Source organism: Gigantopelta aegis, chromosome 14, assembly GCF_016097555.1.
Source record: "Gigantopelta aegis isolate Gae_Host chromosome 14, Gae_host_genome, whole genome shotgun sequence".
NCBI classification, from domain to species: domain Eukaryota; kingdom Metazoa; phylum Mollusca; class Gastropoda; order Neomphalida; family Peltospiridae; genus Gigantopelta; species Gigantopelta aegis.
Genome location: NC_054712.1, coordinates 2,724,943 through 2,744,873, shown reverse-complemented (window position 1 = coordinate 2,744,873; position 19,931 = coordinate 2,724,943). Strand labels below are relative to the sequence as shown.

Genomic DNA, 19,931 nt, shown 5'->3' with positions numbered 1-19,931 from the left:
AGCTCTCACTTGATTTGATCTTGCATTCACCTATTTAAATACATACAGTACATCTAGAAAACTAAACTACTGAGGGCGGGGTGCAGCCCAGTGATACAGCTCTCACTTGATTTGATCTTGCATTCACCTATTTAAATACATACAGTACATCTAGAAAACTAAACTACTGAGGGCGGGGTGCAGCCCAGTGATACAGCTCTCACTTGATGTGTGGTCAGTCTACGATCGATCCCCATTGGTAGGCCCATTGGGCTATTCCTCGCTCTAGCCAATGTACCACGACTGGTGTAACAAAGGCTATGGTATGTGCTGTCCTGTCTGTGGGATGATGCACATAAAAATTCCCTTGCTAGTGATGGAAAAATGTAGCGGGTTTCCTCTCTTAAGACTATATGTCAAAATTATCAAATGTTTGACACCCAATAGCCGATGATTAATAAATCAATGTGCTCTAGTGATGTTGTAAAACAAAAAAAACTTTAACTTTGAGCTAAATTACTAGTGGCATTTTTTATATTGTTCAGTATATTATTAAAAATGATATATTTCACATTGCAGCTTTAACATCTTGGAGCTAAGTTTTTTTTTGGAAGGGGGGGGGGGGTCATTTGCTTTTGTAACAGTGAAGTTATAGAGTGCAGTCTCAAGTTTATGAACTATAGATTAGGAAGTAATTGATCAATTTGTGCACTTTAAATTGGACCATTTTACATGACCTTCAGACGAAATGTAAACACACATCTGTGATCACGGAACTGTTGTTCATAAGAGCGGTGTTAAATGTGGTTATTACTTGTACAATTGAAATCAATGGTGCACGTTACGCTTGGTTCAGACTACAAACTGCCAGCAGAAAGTTTGCCAATTTCTACTATCACAACTTCTAGTCTGAGCGTTCTTACAACTTGATTCTTGTTGTATAACCCATTAGTTGTTAATCTGATCTCGCCCATTTAAGTTGGGACGAAATTACAAAGCAAACGTTGAGATGGCCAACTTTGCCTTAACAGTTGATGGTCTGGTCCTAGCATTGCATGACCTTCAGACAGAATGTAAATACACATCTGTGATCACAGAACTGTTATACAATTTGAGCAGTATTAAATGTGTTTATTACTGATATGATTGAAATTGATGGTGTACAATGGTGCACATAATAATCATATTGACTCATCTGTACTTAAATCAGGACATTGATTACCAGTTGACCTTTAAAGATGGTCAGATGATTTTCAGGATGTTAAATCCTTCACAGTCAATTAGAGATCAATGTTTCTATGCGTTTAGGTACAGTGTTACTGACAGTGTGCATGTACAGTCAGCTAAAGTTTAAAGTTTGTTTTGTTTAACAACACCACTAGAGCACATTGATTTATTTATTATTTGCTATTGGATGTGAAACATTTGGTAATTCTGACATAGTCTTAGAGAGAAACTTGCAACATTTTTCCAGTAGAAGCAAGGGCTCTTGTATATACACCTTCCCACAGATGGAACAGCAACTACCACAGCCTTTTGATACACCAGTCATGGTGCGCTAGCTGGGATCGATCCTAAACGGACCACACATCAGGCGAGTACTTAAAGTGTTGACCACTGGGCTACTTCCCGCCCCCAGATACAGTGAGATTTAGATGCGTGCTGTTCACAATTTATAACACCGTGTCTTGTCGAATAAAAGAACTTATAAAAAACCCATCTTGAAACAACACCAATGCCCTGGATACAAATACATTCAGGCTTTCTGCCACAAAATAATGTTATGTTACGTAATCAAATAGATGATAAATGCCTCTTTTTAGGTGGTTAAGGGTTTAATATCTTTTAAAATTGGACACAGCATTGACATTTGGTGTTTTTAAATTTCAGGTACCATGACAAATTTCAAACGGCTGTTCTCTTAATATAATCTTTCTAAAAATTATTAAAAATATTTCAATTTCCAAGGTTTTAGGGTATGTAATTTTACCCTCGGTGTACCCTCTGGCAGAAAGCCTGTCATGCAACCTGTAGTTGATAGACTGGCTAGGTAAATGGGATAGTATAGATTCACCCATTCATATTTGTGATTTTCCCCGTCAAGTTTGAGTCTTGCATGGTGTATACACAGTCGTCTGCGAAAAACAATTTGCCCTAAGTACCCTGACTAGGTGGTTATGGGTTTTAAATCTTTTGAAGTTTGAGTCTTGCATGGTGTATACACAAACGTCTGCGAGAAATAATTTGCCCTAAGTACCCCGACTAGGTGGTTATGGGTTTTAAATCTTTTCAAATCGGACACTGCATTTATGTACTTTGACAAATTTTAAATAGCAGTTCTCTTACTATAATCTTTCCTAAATATTATTTAAAAATGTATCCTTGAATTTCCAAGATTTTAGGGTTAATAATTTTACCCTACCTATCATCTGGCAGAAAGCCTGCCTACACATGCATGCATACAAACACACCAGACCTTGACGTGAAACAAGCTGAGGGGAGTGATTAATTGTAAACCCTCCTCCAACTTGTATGATGAGGAGCCATTGAAGACAATTACTATATTGATACCATATCAATTCACATGCTAAGGGAGCTAAGAATTACTTCCGTTCAACTGGTCTCAGGGGAGTTATAGGGAGTGAGTCACAGTTCCCCTTAAACAAAGAGCCCTGACATGCACGCACACATGCACACATGCACACACGCGCGCGCGCGCGCGCACACACACACACACACACACACAGAGTTATCAGAAGTAAATGTAGCAGGCACTGATTTGGGGGATATTTTTGGATCCACCAGAATTGTAAAAAATATTTCAATTGAGATGTATGGGATTCCATTTGATAACCGTACCCTCTTGCCGTGCAATCTGTGATTCACGGAAGCACACAATCCTGTAAATTGACAGTCTGCTTAGAACACGTTGGTTTTCGCCTTCTTCCTTCCCTGGGAATGAGACGTAACCCTGTGGTAAAATGCTCCTCTGATGTGCAGTCAGTCTGGGATCGATCCACGTCGGTGGGGCCATTAGAATATTTCTTGTTCCAGCCAGTGCACCACAACTGGTATATGAAAGAGACTATGGTATGTGCTATCATGTCTGCGGAATGGTGCATATAAAAGATTCCTTGCTGCTAGCGGGTTTCCTCCCTAAGACTATATATCAAAATGACCAAATGTTTGACATCCAATAGCTGATGATTAATAAAGCAATGTGATCTAGTGGTGTTGTTGAACAAAACAACTTCAGATCCATTGGTTTTACCCATGGATATTATATTTAAAGTGAAAATCACTTTTAAAAGCTGTTCTTTCCAACCAACCAACCAAACAAAATACGCAAAAACAAGTGTAGTAGTTGAGCAGAAGTTGTATATTATAGTTAAAACATGTATTAATTAAGCAGTTGCAGGGATCACCAGTTTTATTGAAACCATAGAAAATGGGATTTAGTTACGGGCGAGGCATGAACTCAGTCTTTTAAGGTGTTTAGTATTAACTGTATGTGCTGTTGGTGTATCAAAATGTTTATTATACTAGTAACAGAAATAATGACTATATTTATATAATTAGGAATAAATCTCTTTTGTTAATGTTGGATGTTAATAGAAAGGGAAAGAAAAGATTTCATTTTCAAAATTTTGCTATTGGTTTGAAAATTGATAAACAACCATTATTTAACAGTTAGCAGCCATTGTAACAGAGCATATTTAACGGCTAAAATTATGTATTACATACATTGTCTTGTTTAAAATATCAGTGTCTGTATATTCAATGTGTTTCTTGTTATCCTAATGTTTGTTTAAAAAATTTGTTTATTTCGTTTAACTACACCACTGTAGTACATTGATTAATTAATCATCGGCTATTGGTATAATTGGATGTCAAATATTTGGTAAATCTGATTCGTAGTCATCACAGGGAACACGCTACATTTTTCTTAATGCAGCAAAGGATCTTTTATATGCAGTTTCCCACGGACAGAAAAGTACATACCACAACCTTTGACCAGTTGTGGTGCACTGGTTGGAACGAGACAAAACCAGTCAGTTGAACGGTTTCACTGAGGTGGTTCAATCCTGTGACACAAGCACCTCAAGCGAGCACTAGACTGATCGAGCTAAATCCTGCCTCCCTAATGTGTGTAGTAGCCCAAAGCTGCATTTGACCTCTTAAAATATACCGGCCTCGGTGGCGTCGTGGCAGGTCATCGGTCTACAGGCTGGTAGGTACTGGGTTCGGATCCCAGTCGAGGCATGGGATTTTTAATCCAGATACCGACTCCAAACCCTGAGTGAGTGCTCCGCAAGGCTCAATGGGTAGGTGTAAACCACTTGCACCGACCAGTGATCCATAACTGGTTCAACAAAGGCCATGGTTTGTGCTATCCTGCCAGTGGGAAGCGCAAATAAAAGATCCCTTGCTGCTAATCGGAAGAGTAGCCCATGTAGTGGCGACAGCGGGTTTCCTCTCAAAATCTGTGTGGTCCTTAACCATATGTCTGACGCCATATAACCGTAAATAAAATGTGTTGAGTGCGTCGTTAAATAAAAATCTTTCTTTCTTTCTTTCTTTGACCTCTTAATATGTTCATACGTACACACCATTTACCTCTTAATATGTTCATATGTACACACCATTTACCTCTTAATATGTTCATACGTACAAACCATTTACCTCTTATTATGTTCATACGTACACACCATTTACCTCTTAATACGTTCATACGTACACACCATTTACCTCTTAATACGTTCATACGTACACACCATTTACCTCTTAATATGTTCATACGTACAAACCATTTACCTCTTAATATGTTCATACGTACACACCATTTACCTCTTAATATGTTCATACGTACACACCATTTACCTCTTAATATGTTCATACGTACACACCATTTACCTCTTAATATGTTCATACGTACACACCATTTACCTCTTGATATGTTCATACGTACAAACCATTTACCTCTTGATATGTTCATACGTACAAACCATTTACCTCTTAATATGTTCATACGTACACACCATTTACCTCTTAATATGTTCATACAATGTTCATATGTACAAACCATTTACCTCTTAATATGTTCATACGTACACACCATTTACCTCTTAATATGTTCATACGTACAAACCATTTACCTCTTAATATGTTCATACGTACAAACCATTTACCTCTTAATATGTTCATATGTTCACACCATTTACCTCTTAATATGTTCATACGTACAAACCATTTACCTCTTAATATGTTCATACATACAAACCATTTTACCTCTTAATACGTTCATACGTACAAACCATTTACCTCTTACCGTATTTGACCGGAAATAAGCCCATGTCTTTGAATAAGCCCACCTCTGTTTTGATAGCATTTAAGAAATTAGGCCCTCATTCGTAAATAATAAGCCCACCCCCAACTTTGTCACCTTATAAATAACATGAAATTGCAAGTTTGCTCAAAGTTCATTTAAAAGGTCATACCTCCTGCAGATAATTAAACACAAATGTAACACAATATTTTACAACCAGTGAGATTTAGCAGTCTAACAATAACAGTGTGTAACATTGTTTTCAATTTCATGCCTGCAGTATTTCTCTGAAGTATCCAAGCCAAGTATGAACTAAAAACCAGTGTCTATTTTTACCACCACACTGGGTCCGCAGTTAATGCTAATTAAGCAAATACCTTATTCTGATTGGCTAAGAACAATGACCTTAGATTGACAATTCTTTGTAGGGTAAGCTAGCTGCCTGTGTCAGAAACGTGTGTATAGGCTATTGAGTTTGTTGTTAATTGCTGTTGTTTTAAGTCTTCTCAGCATTAAATTTTGGATGTAAATAAACAGCACTGGTAAGTAATTGTAACATAGAAGGTGTGTTTCTGATAATTAGATACTAATAAAAAAACCACCAATTTAATTAATAAACAATAACAAATGGAACACTAATTAACCTTCTGACTACTGCAGGCGAGATATCTCGCCCGACGTCACGTCAGTCGATATACTGTACACTGTATACAGTGCATTCCCCAATTCATATTTCCCGCCGTTTTGCACACGACACTCACCGGAAACGAAAATATAATTAAAGAAAAAAGATTTTTTTTCAAAATGGTCGCTTTTGTTTTGATTTTTTCAATTGAAAATGCCTTGAAATTTTGAGTTCAAAAAGTGGTTTTCGGCAAGTATTTTCGCTTGACAACAATGGCGGCATGTCGCGGTCATTTTCAGGGATCGATAGCTGATTGTGACAGCTAATTTGATAATAAATTTGATCGTTTTACCAACAACGGAAATTACCAAATATTGCAATATGAATCTTAGTTCGGGTTTAAAAAAAAATTATGGTCAAAAAACCACTGTTATCGGGAATAATGGACATAAATACTGGACAGCTGGCCACAAATGCCCGTAAGTAAATGCAACTTTTTCGATTTTTTGCCTAATTTTAATCACCATTAGCCGATCTAAAATAATAAAAATTACAAAAAAAGACACGAAAATAATACTTACCGATTCATATATGAACTTTATTTCATGTATTTATAAAATATTTAAGTGAATATATGTGAGTAAAAATTATAAACTCAACGTGGTTTTTGTTAAAAATTAATCCAGTAGTCTAAAGGTTAATAGATGTGCTACTGAACGTTTTTTGTTTTCTTCCTAGTTCATTTAAATATTGTTATTTATTTTAATAATTATTATTAAAAAATATTTCAACAAAACTGGCCCCTTGTCTGGGAATAAGCCCACCCCATGCCAAGCTTATAATGAGTTGTCTTGGCCCCCTGGGCTTATTTCCGGTCAAATACGGTAATATGTTCATACATACAAACCATTTTACCTCTTAATATGTTCATACTTAAAAACCATTTACCTCTTAATATGTTCATACGTATAAACCATTTTGGACAACTGGTCACACTGAATTGGTAAGGGGGGGGGGGGGGGGGGGGGGAGAGGCAGAGACAAAAAGTTATATTTTGATCTTATTGCACTGGACCTCAAATTTGTCAAAGTGACTGATGGGATATATATATATATATATGACAAAATGTGTACATCTGGTCTGGCTATGTGATATCTTGACGTTCATTACGTAATTTGTTTTTGAAGTCTGATAAATATTAGGACCAAAATATTTTTATGACTTTGACTTCTCACAACTGCTAACAACTTGGTAACTTCAGCCAACTTTGAGTGAAAGAAAACAACAACAAAACAATGCCATTTTAGCAGTTAGATAAGTGCCTGATGTGGCTGCTGTATTTAATACAGACTCACAGATTACTTTTAAATTTAATGTCTGTTTCAACTAAAATGTATTGGCTACACTTGCATTTGCAGTTACCGTGTGCGTTACGGAGCAATTAGATTCAGGTCAAACATATGTTACAGAGCAGTCAATTTCTGTTGTGCTTATTTCATTGGATGATATGACGTTGGTGTCCAAGTCATCGTCATGGAGCAGCCAATCAGATGTGTTGAAATTGACGTCACACAGACTTTGGAGACCATCTCCAAAAGGTTCTTAAGAAAGTATCGTTACACACAATGATATTTCACCAGAAACCTATTATCACCTTCTTACCAGCAGTCCACGTTAAAAGTCTGTAGATATTTGTTATGTCTAGTAGGATGTCTGGATTTGCCAAGCAGTATACTGTGAAGACATTCACCTTCATTTGTCTTTTAGGAAGCCAACAAACACAATACTTAAAAAACATTTTTTAAAAAGAAGTAAATATTCTTTCAGACAGCAAAAATTAAATACTTTGTAACTGTTATTTTTCACCCCCAATTTACAGAGTCGTGTGCATTTCTCTGTGATGGTGGCGCCACCTGCCTGCAGACAGCGGGCAGTCTCTGCGACGGTGTGGCAAACTGCATTGATCGCAGCGACGAAACCAAGGAGAGCTGTCCGGAGTCTGGTGCTTCTAAAAGTGAGTCAAAACATGGTAAATGTTTCACTGACAACTGCTTTACTCACAATATCTACAAAACACGGTAAATGTTTCACTTACAAATGTTTCACTGACAACCGCTTCACTCAAACATCTAAAAAACATGGTAAATGTTTCACTGACAACCACTTCACTCACAACCGCTTCACTCAAACATCTAAAAAACATGGTAAATGTTTCACTCACAACCGCTTCACTCAAACATCTAAAAAACACGGTAAATGTTTCACTCACAACCGCTTCACTCAAACATCTAAAAAAAACTGTAAATGTTTCACTCACAACCGCTTCACTCAAACATCTAAAAAACACGGTAAATGTTTCACTCACAACCGCTTCACTCAAACATCTAAAAAACACGGTAACTGTTTCACTGACAACCACTTTCACAACCGCTTCACTCAAACATCTAAAAAACAAGGTAAATGTTTCACTGACAACCGCTTCACTCAAACATCTAAAAAACACGGTAAATGTTTCACTGACAACCGCTTCACTCACAAGATCTAAAAATCATTTGTAAATGCTTCACTGACAACCACTTCACTCAAACATCTAAAAAACAACAAAACAACAACAAAAGATTTTACATATACAATATTTTCCCATGTATTATGCACTCTTTTTTTTCTCCAGAAAATACAGGTTAAAAATGGGGAGTGTGCACTATACATAACAATAGAATTTAAAAAAAAAAAATTAAATGTCCAGCGATCACCCATAAAAAATCGTTGATCGGTAGTTTACAGTATTTTACAGGTTATTGACAGTGTTCATAACAATGAAACACCAAAACCCTCTTAAAAATCGCTTTTCACTTGTGATGGTTGTAATAAATGTAAAATAAATGTACAAAAGCATCCATAGCTTGCCAAAAAGTGCACAAAAATGGAAAAAATGAACCATAATATTTTTTATTTCCATGAGATTTAATTCGGCCATTTCCATCAAACCGGAAATATATGACACTACCATAACTACGAGAACACAATGTAATATTCTATATTTTTGTTCTGGTTTATTTATTAGACATTTACAGTGTATGGGTATATAATCTTGTCTCGATTTATGCATGTGTGAGTCTGTGACATGTAAGTACACAAATGCTAGCCTTTGTATAATATGACATGTACGTCTATATACGCAAGTACCTAACTTCAGTTTTATTTCTTGAATATACCGCTGCTTTCGCTTTTAGTTAATTTTGGTGACGGTGGGGAAAATGGTATATCTTGCATTCACCGTCGATTTTGTGGTTCATGTTTTTTTTCTTGGAAAAAACTTTCAAAGTTGGTGCGCATAATACACCGGTGAGCATAATACATGGGAAAATACGGTACTGTCTCCTATTTTACGTTCATCAAGTTATATACATTTATATTGATTTAAGAATACTGTCTCCTATTTTACATTCATCAATTTATATACATATAGATTTAAGAATACTGTCCCATTTTACGTTTATCAAGTTATATACATATAGATTTAAGAATACTGTCTCCTATTTTACGTTCATCAAGTTATATACATATAGATTTAAGAATACTGTATCCTATTTTACATTCATCAAGTTATATACATATAGATTTAAGAATATTGTCTCCTATTTCTTTTACATTCATCAAGTTATATACATATAATTACAAACTTTCTGCATTTATACAATTTCCTCAATTCTGACTGGATGACGTTGAAGAAAAACTGAATGTCATCTTTTGATAAACCTCAGAAAATGACGTCATTACACCAGCTGGGATGTCATTACACCAGCTGGGACGTCATTACACCAGCTGGGACGTCATTACACCAGCTGGGACGTCATTACATAAAACAGGTCATGGAAAGGACGATAGAAGCTGATTATGTGTATTTTAACTAAATATGGTGTGTCCAGGCTTATTATGTGTATTTTAACTAAATATGGTGTGTCCAGGCTTATTATGTGTATTTTAACTAAATATGGTGTGTCCAGGCTTATTATGTGTATTTTAACTAAATATGGTGTGTCCAGGCATACATTTTAGAAGAGAGTGGGGGGCTAAACTTTGGCTAGCGAAATTTATAAGGGGTTAAGACATGCTTCCCTGGAAAAATATTGAAACAAAGAGAACATTTGCTTGATCAAGGGGAGAGTTCAACTGCCGTAACCCACCTTCTGCACAATCTTCTGTCTTTGTAATTATATAAAATATGTTTGTCATTTTTAAAAGGAATTTATCAATATATACAACTGTCACAAACTGCATAAAATTGCGTAGCATAGTGAAGGATTTTAAACTAAACACCTCAGAAAATGACGTCATTACGTCAAATGGGACATCATTACGTAAAGCAGATGATGGGAAGAATGCTAGAAACTGATTGATGAATTATGTGTAGTTTTAACTAAATAAGTTGTGCTGTTTGTAATCATAAGAATTGTTTGTCATTTTGTTGTGAATTTATCAATGTATAACAGTCACAAATTTAGAATAAAATTGCATAGCGTAGCTACACAATTTTATACAAATTTATAAAAATGATGAAAAATTCTTACATAGATTTAAGAATATTGTATCCTATTTTACGTTCATCAAGTTATATACATTTATATAGATTTAAGAATACTACCACCCCTCACCCTTAAAGTAAATCTGAAAAAAAGGGGGTCAAGCTGCTCATTTTAGAAATAACCGGTATGGTCTATGACTGCCCTAGTTCCACACAAATATTGTCATGCTATTTGTAGTAGGACTCCACACTGGTTTCAAGTGGGCGGGATTTAGCTCAGTCGGTTGAGTGCTTGCTTGAGGTGCTTGCATCGCAGGATCAAACCACCTCAGTGGATACACCCAACTGATTGATTTTTTTCTTTCTCATTTTAACCAGGGCACCACAACTGGTAAAAAATTAAGGCCTGTGGTATGTGCTTTTTTGTCTGTGGGAAAGTGCATATAAAAGATGCCTTGCTGCATTTGGAAAAATGTAGCAGGTTTCCTTTGATGACTACGTGTCAGAATTACCAAATGTTTGACACCCAATAGCCGATGATTAATAAATCAAATGTGCTGTAGTGTTGTTGTTAAACAAAACAAACTTCTTCCAGTAACCGATGATTAATTAATTAATGTGCTTTGTTGGTGTCGTGAAACAAACAAACTTCTTCCAGTAACCGATGATTAATTAATTAATGTGCTCTGTTGGTGTCGTTAAACAACAAAGTTTAGATTTCAAGCACAATTGTCATTGTACCTTGACACTAATTAAAATGACAGGAATTTACTGGCTAGATGAACCACCATTTTATCAAAACAAACACTGTCACAGTTATCACCAATGGCAGGACTTGTGATATTAACTGCTCTATCAATAGTTTGGACCCAGCCGGATGTTATTTTGTTTTGTACTACCTAAAGGGCCCAGTATTTTAAGTGAACCATCGGTGTGTTCGAGTGTTAGTTATGTAACTTCAAATTAATGCGAACTGTCAGTTGGTTAGTGGTGAATTGTTACGTTCTGAAATGAAAATAGGTGAACCTAAAGATCACAAGAACTTGATTCATGTATTCCAATAATGAATATTTTACTGATCATTGGACACAGATGTGCATCTCATCAGTAGTAGGGGGGAGGGATGTTTTAGATCAGTCTGTCACTCACGTGTGAGGTGCTTGCATCACAGGATTGTACCACCTCAATGAATGCGTTCAACTGATTTTTTTTCTCTCGTTCCAACCAGTGCACCACAACTGGTAAAAGGCCGTGGTATGTGCTTTCCTGTCTGTGGGAAAGTGCATATAAAAGATGCCTTGCTGCATTAGAAAAATGTAGCGGGTTTCCTCTGTTGACTACGAGTCAGAATTACCAAATGTTTGACATCCAGTATATCAAATGTGTTATCCTGTCTATGGGATGGTGCATATAAATGATCCCTTGCCACTAATATATCGAAATTACCAAATGTTTGACATCCAATAGCCTATGATTAATTAATCAATGTGCTCTAGTGGTGTCGTTAAACAAAACAAACTCATCAGTAGTCAAGCTGTGACACACAGGTTACGTCAATATAATTCCAAACAATCTGTGAGTGTAGAATTTTCACAAAATCCACTATAGCCGTGCAGGGTTTGATTACCCATGTCAACTAAAGTTAATGTTTGTTTTGTTTAACGACACCACTAGAGCACATTGATTTATTAATCATAGGCTATTGGATGTCAAACATTTGGTAATTTCGATATATTAGTGGCAAGGGATCATTTATATGCACCATCCCATAGACAGGATAACACATTTGATATACATGGTGCACTCGCTGGGACAAAAAATAGCCCAATGGGCCCACCGATGGGGATCGATCCCAGGCCGACCGCACATCAAGTGAGTGCTTTTACCACTGGTCTACATCCCGTCACTTTGTTGGAAAGAGTCACATTTGTGTGTTCAACTTAGCTTTGAATAAAATTAAACCGGTAGACTGCCACAGACAGGACAGCATTTACCACAACCTTTGATATACCAGTCCAGGGTTTTTGCCAGAGGGTAAAACGGGTATGGCACCATACCAAACCATTTTGCAGATTTTACTGTATTAATTTCTTAACCCTAACCCTAAACCTAACCCATTTTCTTTCAGGGGTAGGTAGGTCTCCATTCCCCCTGTTGACTATGGTTGCATTGTAAATATTCAATTCCATAGTGCAACATCAAACATGTCTTTCTGGCAAAAACACCCTGTAGTTGTGGAGGAAATGCAATTGGAGAATGAGTTGACAATGGGTTCGAACCTCAGTGTAAGCACCTCAGGCGAGCACTCTACCGACTGAGCTAAATCCTGCCTTGTCCATGTGTGTATTGCATGATGTTTTTGTGGACTTCGATTTTCTGTATCATTGATTAAGTTTGATACGTATAATCAGCCTGTCTAATGTTGGCCACATCTTTAATTTGCATGAAGGGTTTATTTTCTCAACAATTCACCGCCAGATATTAGTGGTAGGACAATAAGTGTAATATCCGGGTACACAATTTAATTTAGGTTTTAGTGGGGTTTTTTTGTGGGGTGTTTTTTTTTGTGGGTTTTTAATTGGGTTTTTTTGGTAACCAGCAGTTTGTGAGATTACATAAACCGTAGCCCATCTCCCCACCCCACCCCCCTGATAAATGCCCTACATGCACGAAAGGAAGGAAAGAATGGAAGACATTGTATTGAGAGCCGATTTAATTCACTATACGTAACGTCAGACGTGAATGATTCCAGTCAGGCGACAGGTTGGTTGTGTCAATAAAAGAAGAATGTCAGTTTATGTATTAACACCCCCCTTCACCCCCACCCCCCAATGATTTACATCTACATCTCCGTAGCAGGCCGTGGAGATGATTTCATCAATTGGGGTGGGGTTGAGCGGAGAGCCAATTTTAACCATGTTATGTGTGGTTAATAGTCTGACATTTAAACAAAAGTTATAAATGAATTTGAGGAGTTAAGTTGAACCGTGTTACATACATGCACTTGTATGTGGTTAATATTGTCACATTTAGACGAGAAGTAATAAAGCTATAAAATCACCGAGATTGGATGGAAGAACACCACGGCCGCCACATGGGCTGTTTACTATTAACTAGTTATCAGAAAGGGTTGCATGAATGAATTTGCTATTAACTAGTTATCAGAAAGGGTTGCGTGGATGAGAATACACATGGGCTATTTGCTGTTAACTAGTTAACAGAAAGGGTTGCGTGGATGAGAATACACATGGGCCATTTGCTGTTAACTAGTTATCAGAAAGGGTTGCGTGGATGAGAATACACATGGGCCATTTGCTGTTAACTAGTTATCAGAAAGGGTTGCGTGAATGAGAATACACATGGGCCATTTGCTGTTAACTAGTTATCAGAAAGGGTTGCGTGAATGAGAATACACATGGGCTATTTACTGTTAACTAGTTATCAGAAAGGGTTGCGTGAATGAGAATACACATGGGCTATTTGCTGTTAACTAGTTATCAGAAAGGGTTGCGTGCATGAGGTTACACATGGGCTATTTGCTGTTAACTAGTTATCAGAAAGGGTTGCGTGAATGAGAATACACATGGGCTATTTACTGTTAACTAGTTATCAGAAAGGGTTGCGTGGATGAGGTTACACATGGGCCATTTACTGTTAACTAGTTATCAGAAAGGGTTGCGTGGATGAGGTTACACATGGGCCATTTACTGTTAACTAGTTATCAGAAAGGGTTGCGTGGATGAGGTTACACATGGGCCATTTACTGTTAACTAGTTATCAGAAAGGGTTGCGTGGATGAGGTTACACATGGGCCATTTACTGTTAACTAGTTATCAGAAAGGGTTGCGTGGATGAGGTTACACATGGGCCATTTACTGTTAACTAGTTATCAGAAAGGGTTGCGTGGATGAGGTTACACATGGGCCATTTACTGTTAACTAGTTATCAGAAAGGGTTGCGTGGATGAGGTTACACATGGGCCATTTACTGTTAACTAGTTATCAGAAAGGGTTGCGTGGATGAGGTTACACATGGGCCATTTACTGTTAACTAGGTATCAGAAAGGGTTGCGTGGATGAGGTTACACATGGGCCATTTACTGTTAACTAGTTATCAGAAAGGGTTGCGTGGATGAGGTTACTTTGAATTCAGCAGGAGGCAGGATGTAGCCCAGTGGTAAAGCACTTGCCTGATGTGCAGTCAGTCTATAGGATTGATTCCCGTCAGTGGACCGAGTATTGATCCCTGTCTTGTGGGCCCATTTGCTGAAGAAAATTGTGTTTGGGGTGGGACCATTTATGACCGTTCACCCAGAACAAACAGATGTCTTCGGTGCATTCCAGGGCCATAGCTAGTGGGGAGAGGTTGGTGGGGGGGGGGGGGGGGAATCTGGAAAAAATAATAGAAACTTAAAGAAAAGTATGTAACCTCCCTGAAATGGCTGCAAAATGGTATTTTAGAGCTTATACATTTCAATATTTCTAAGGCGGGGGTGGGGGGGGGGGGGAATGTCCCCAGATCTCCTTCCATGCTCGTTCATTTCAAGAATTCACCTGCCCCACCCCACCCCTATTAAAAAAAGAGATAAATTATGATATCATAAGACACGAGGGGGGTATTCTTTTTGTCATCCATTATCATTCTTTTCATTTGCGACCATTGTAAACAATGTCAGTAATGTGGGTTGAATGTCAGTGGTAGACTCGTTAACTAGCAGAACGGCAGTGGTGTGACGTCACTAATGGTAGATTTAGCGCTGAAACATACACAGTGATGTAACAAAATATTGTCTTGTGATGATAAATATCTATCTATCTATCTATCTATCTATCTATCTATATATCTATAAATCCTACTTCCGGCCCTGCTTTCTGGTCGCAATACATTACTGTGTGATAATGTGTTATTTCTACTCAAATACATTGTAAACTACTGAAAATTAACATTTAAGTAATTTTTATAATTTGCACAGATTTATGTATATGAAGATGATTGTTTTATTTCCTACTTAAATGTAACATTAGATACTATTATAATTGTGACGCAAATGATCTTTCAAATGTAACGATTTACTGGTGTTTTAACACGTGCTCAGTATCAGTTTTCAAGTGAAGCATATACTGTAAACCGTGAAAAAAATAAGTGCGTATAAATTTCGCGTTGTTCGCATCCAACCTTATGTTGCGAAATTAATACGCACGCACTATTTTCCAGTTTGAAGTGTGCTTAAAGTAATTTGTTTTGTTTTGAAATATTTTATTGAGAATAAAATTCACAAAAAAGATTCACTCAACAGGCGCAGCCTATACACGAGCTCTCCTTGATGGCGACTAATCGTTAATTGTTTTATGTAACTTCAATCGATGGCGACTAATGTTTATTGTTTTATCTACCAAAGGATGTTAACAGTTAACAACTGAAGCTGTGAGTTGTGATTCTAATACAGGTGAGATGGGTAGGGCCTAATCCCCTCTATAGACTCTGTACCAGGCACAATTGCTTGATGTAGGATAACAGAATATTGATTTACAGACAGTAACTTTATAACTATTACAGTGAGCTTTTTTTTTGAGCTGTCAACGGTCGTTCGCGAAATTTACATGTCGCGAACATGCGCTAAGGTATACATTCGCGAAAAAAGCACGTCGCAATATTAATACGGTTTACAGTATATCATTTGTATAGATTACAGGGGTTAAAAGCCTATGGCTGAAGAAAGCCATAAAAATAAAATAAACAACATAATTACAATAACTGCTGTCATGCCACCATTTTATTTGGAATTTTAAGCATTTTAATTAGACGAGCTAGCTTGTATTTAGGCATATATGAACATAATGAACATAATATATAGCTTTCCAAAAAGTGTGTGTGAGGGGGGGGGAGGAGGGTGTATCCTTCCGTGCCCCCCACCATGTGACATCCATGATCATCAGCTATTGGATATCAAACATAATATGATCATTACAGTTTAATTTCCCGTTTTCAACATTATTAAATAATTATAATATCAGTCTGTATAACAACTCGGGGAAAATGGCAAACAGATGTGCTTGTGAAAGTTTATTTTAACACAACAGTTTGACTTCATTCAGTCTCGTTATAAACTATTTCAATGATGGGTGTGATTTTAATATTTAACTCCAGGGCATAAACATAGACCTATTTAGGACACAAATTGATTTTTTTTTTGGGGGGGGGGGGGGGGGGGGGGGAGAGGATGTCCTGACATCCTCTGCCAAATGATACCCATGCCAATACACACTACACACCTAAATTCACCGGACTTGTCTTCCTGCATTTCAACTACCACTGGCGAAAGCGGTAGGCCTACGGTCGATAAAGAATCACTTGCACTGTCCATACCCATTTTTGACAGGTCAAATAATTGTGGCATATCCATGATAACTGTTCAGCAAGTCTGACAATTAAAATTAAATAAATCTTCTGACATTATACCTGCGTGCATTCAATGTGAGGATGGGTGGGTGGGTGGGTGCGGGTGGTTTCTAGTCACAGTAATGTGAACTTGACGATTTGTCAACACAGAAAACTTTGTCTAGACGTCAGCGTCTAGCGTCTAGACTACAGTCTGTAGACCATGTTGTTGGTAATTTGGTACAAGGCTGTTTATTACTACTATTCAGCCTACACTCGTGGTTGTCTTATGGAAATGTTGACAATAATATTAGCTTCTAACATAACACATTGGTGTTTTGGGGGGGGACATTTGCATATTGCATGGTCCTCCCACTCAAAAAGGTGTGGGGGGACATGTCTCCCCCCGTCCCCCACCATGTGATGCCCATGGGCCCATTGAGCTATTTCTCATTCCAGCCAGTGTACAATGCTAGGTATTTTGAAGGCTGTCCTATCCTGTCTGGTGCATATAAAAGTTCCCTTGTTACTAATCAGGGAACATTTTGATCAGTATCGCATCATATTTAGCTATGCAAGTTACAGATATTGGGGCGGGACTTAGCCCAGTGGTAAAGTGTTCCCCGTCGGTGGACCCATTGGGCTATTTCTCGTTCCAGCCAGTGCTCCACAACTGGTATAAAAAAGGCCATGGTATGTACTGTCCTGTCTGTGGGATGGTGCATATAATAGATCCCTTGCTGCTAATCGAAAAGAGTAGCCCATGAAGTGGTAACAGCGGGTTTCCTCTCTCAATATCTGTGTGGTCCTAAACCATATGTCTGATGCCATATAACCGTAAATAAAATGTGTTGAGTGCGTCGTTAAATAAAACTTTTTTTTTTTTTTTCACAGAGATCACTACACAATATTAAAACATTAAACTAGTTGCTAATCAATTTTCAGTTGACTAGAAATATCGCCAATCGAGATTTTGAAAACAGAATGTTCCCTGCTAATGGAAAAAGGTAGCGGGTTTCCTCTCTAAGATAATATGTTGGAATAACCAAATATTTGACATCCAATGGCTGCTGATAATTTATAAGTCAATGTGTTCTTGTGGTGTTGATAAACAAAACAAACTTTGTGAATTTAGCAGAGATTGTTTGAATGAGGTAACTTTGAATTCCCAGAAAGTGGAGGTGCTAATTGTGTCGAACATTCACATATTGAGGAACGTGGAGTGTTGTGGAATATGGAATGTTGTGGAATATGGAATGTTGTGTTGAGGAATATGGAATGTTGTAGGGTGTTGCGGTTAATCTGTTATTTATGAGGAAGGGCAGGATGTGACTACTCTCGAACCAGACGATTCATCTTCACTACTATTTTAATGGCTTACAATGTGTAGCAGTCGGTGAAACTTTAATAGAGAGAATCACGACACAGCACTAAAAAAGAAATCTTCCTTGCTGTCTGTGACTGACAGTTTGTCTCTCTGTCTGTCTGTCTGTCTGTCTGTCTCTCTCGCTCTCGCTCTCTCTCTCTCTCTCTCTCTCTCTCTCTCTCTCTCTCTCTCTCTCTCTCTCTCTCTCTCTCTCTCTCTCTCTCTCTCTCTCTCTGTCTGTCTTTATCTCGAATATCAAAATAAAATAGTAAACACATTTGTTTTCGTGTGTCATAAACTAAATTTATTCCTTTCCCTTCCTTGATATGATTCCCCTCCCCACACTTAGTTAGTGGTTGTATACATTAACCTACATACCTGCCTGCAGTCTAGCACCTGTCTGGGTAAAACAAGGTTATGTCTGGTGTACGGCTGATAGTAACCAGATAAATGACACGGTAACTCGGCCTGTACACTTTTGTTCAGCATAGACTGTGTGTGTGTGGCTACAGGTACGTTGGTAACTTATCAGCCTATATCGGTGTTAACCTTTACAACAGGAATTTGCAAGAGCATAGAGAGTGTGTGTGTGTCTCTCTCTCTGTGTGTGTGTGTGTGTGTGTGTGTGTGTGTGTGTGTGTGTGTGCGTGTGTTTGTGTGTGTCTGTGTGTGTGTCTGTGTGTGTGTGTGTGTGTGTCTAAGTTATAGTTTCACTCCATTGTGTGTGTGTGTGTGTGTATTATGTTTTATGTAATGTATGTAATGTATGTATGTAATAATAGATTTAATGTAATGTATGTAATAAATATATAATAAATTTAAACACCTTTTTCAACTAAAACCTATGTATGGCCCTAGCGCTTATAGTTAACTTGTGCGTCACAGACAAGTCAATTTCAGGATAACTTGTACGTCATGGAGTGGTCGATTCGACTTCTTCATTTTTTCATTGGATGGTATGGCATTGGTGACCTGGTCATCACCTAGGAGCAGCCAGTCGTATGTCTTTAAAATGTTATCGCATGTATATGTGTTAACACTATATGTCTTATAAAAAATAACAATTGATGTTCTCACTAACGGGTGAGTAAGAAAAATGATCTTTCCCTAGGGAAAGTAAAAACCATTTGTACCGTACTCCTAGATATATTTTGACGTCATAATCAGTGCTTCGCTATAGACTTTGATGTCACAACTGTTGGCTGATCATTTTAGTACATGCAGCAGTTAATTAAGTGTAAGAATAGTTTGCATGGTGGCAGTCATCTCAATAACTAACTTAGTTCATCAGCGATAACGTATGTCACAACTATGACGCAATGCTGTCTCTTGTTCTCAATTTGCAAACTTGTTTTCAATAATAGTATCGTTTGAAAATCTTCCATAAAATGATAAAGATTGATAATTTGTAATAAATGGAATACCCAACTTGCTACTCGACAATACCGTTTATCTTGCACCCATTTATTAATGAATACAAACGTTCGGGAAGGACAACATCAATTCACTTGTGCAAGATAAACGGTATTGCCGAGTAGATGAGTAGATGGTTGAGTATGTATTCGCTAAATAGTCAGAAATGCATTTCAAGTTATTTTGATGTAATTACAGCGGTGTTAAGAGAAAACATTTTGAGGCCAACTTGTTTGTACTTAATTTGTGCTTGCATCTTTTGGGTACGTTTATCGCTGCCTCGGCTTTGGTGCAATCTGAAGTCCTTGCTTAAAGACAC

General features: G+C 37.5%; 1 protein-coding gene across 1 annotated transcript in view; it reads left to right on the top strand.

The window, feature by feature from the left end:
* The window catches only part of LOC121388627, a 76,504-nt gene that overhangs the window by 32,806 nt on the left and 23,767 nt on the right, over positions 1–19,931 (top strand). The window contains exon 3 of the mRNA XM_041520048.1: positions 7,810–7,944. Within this exon, the coding sequence (XP_041375982.1) occupies positions 7,810–7,944 (135 nt within the window). The remainder of the gene's footprint in view (positions 1–7,809; positions 7,945–19,931) is intronic.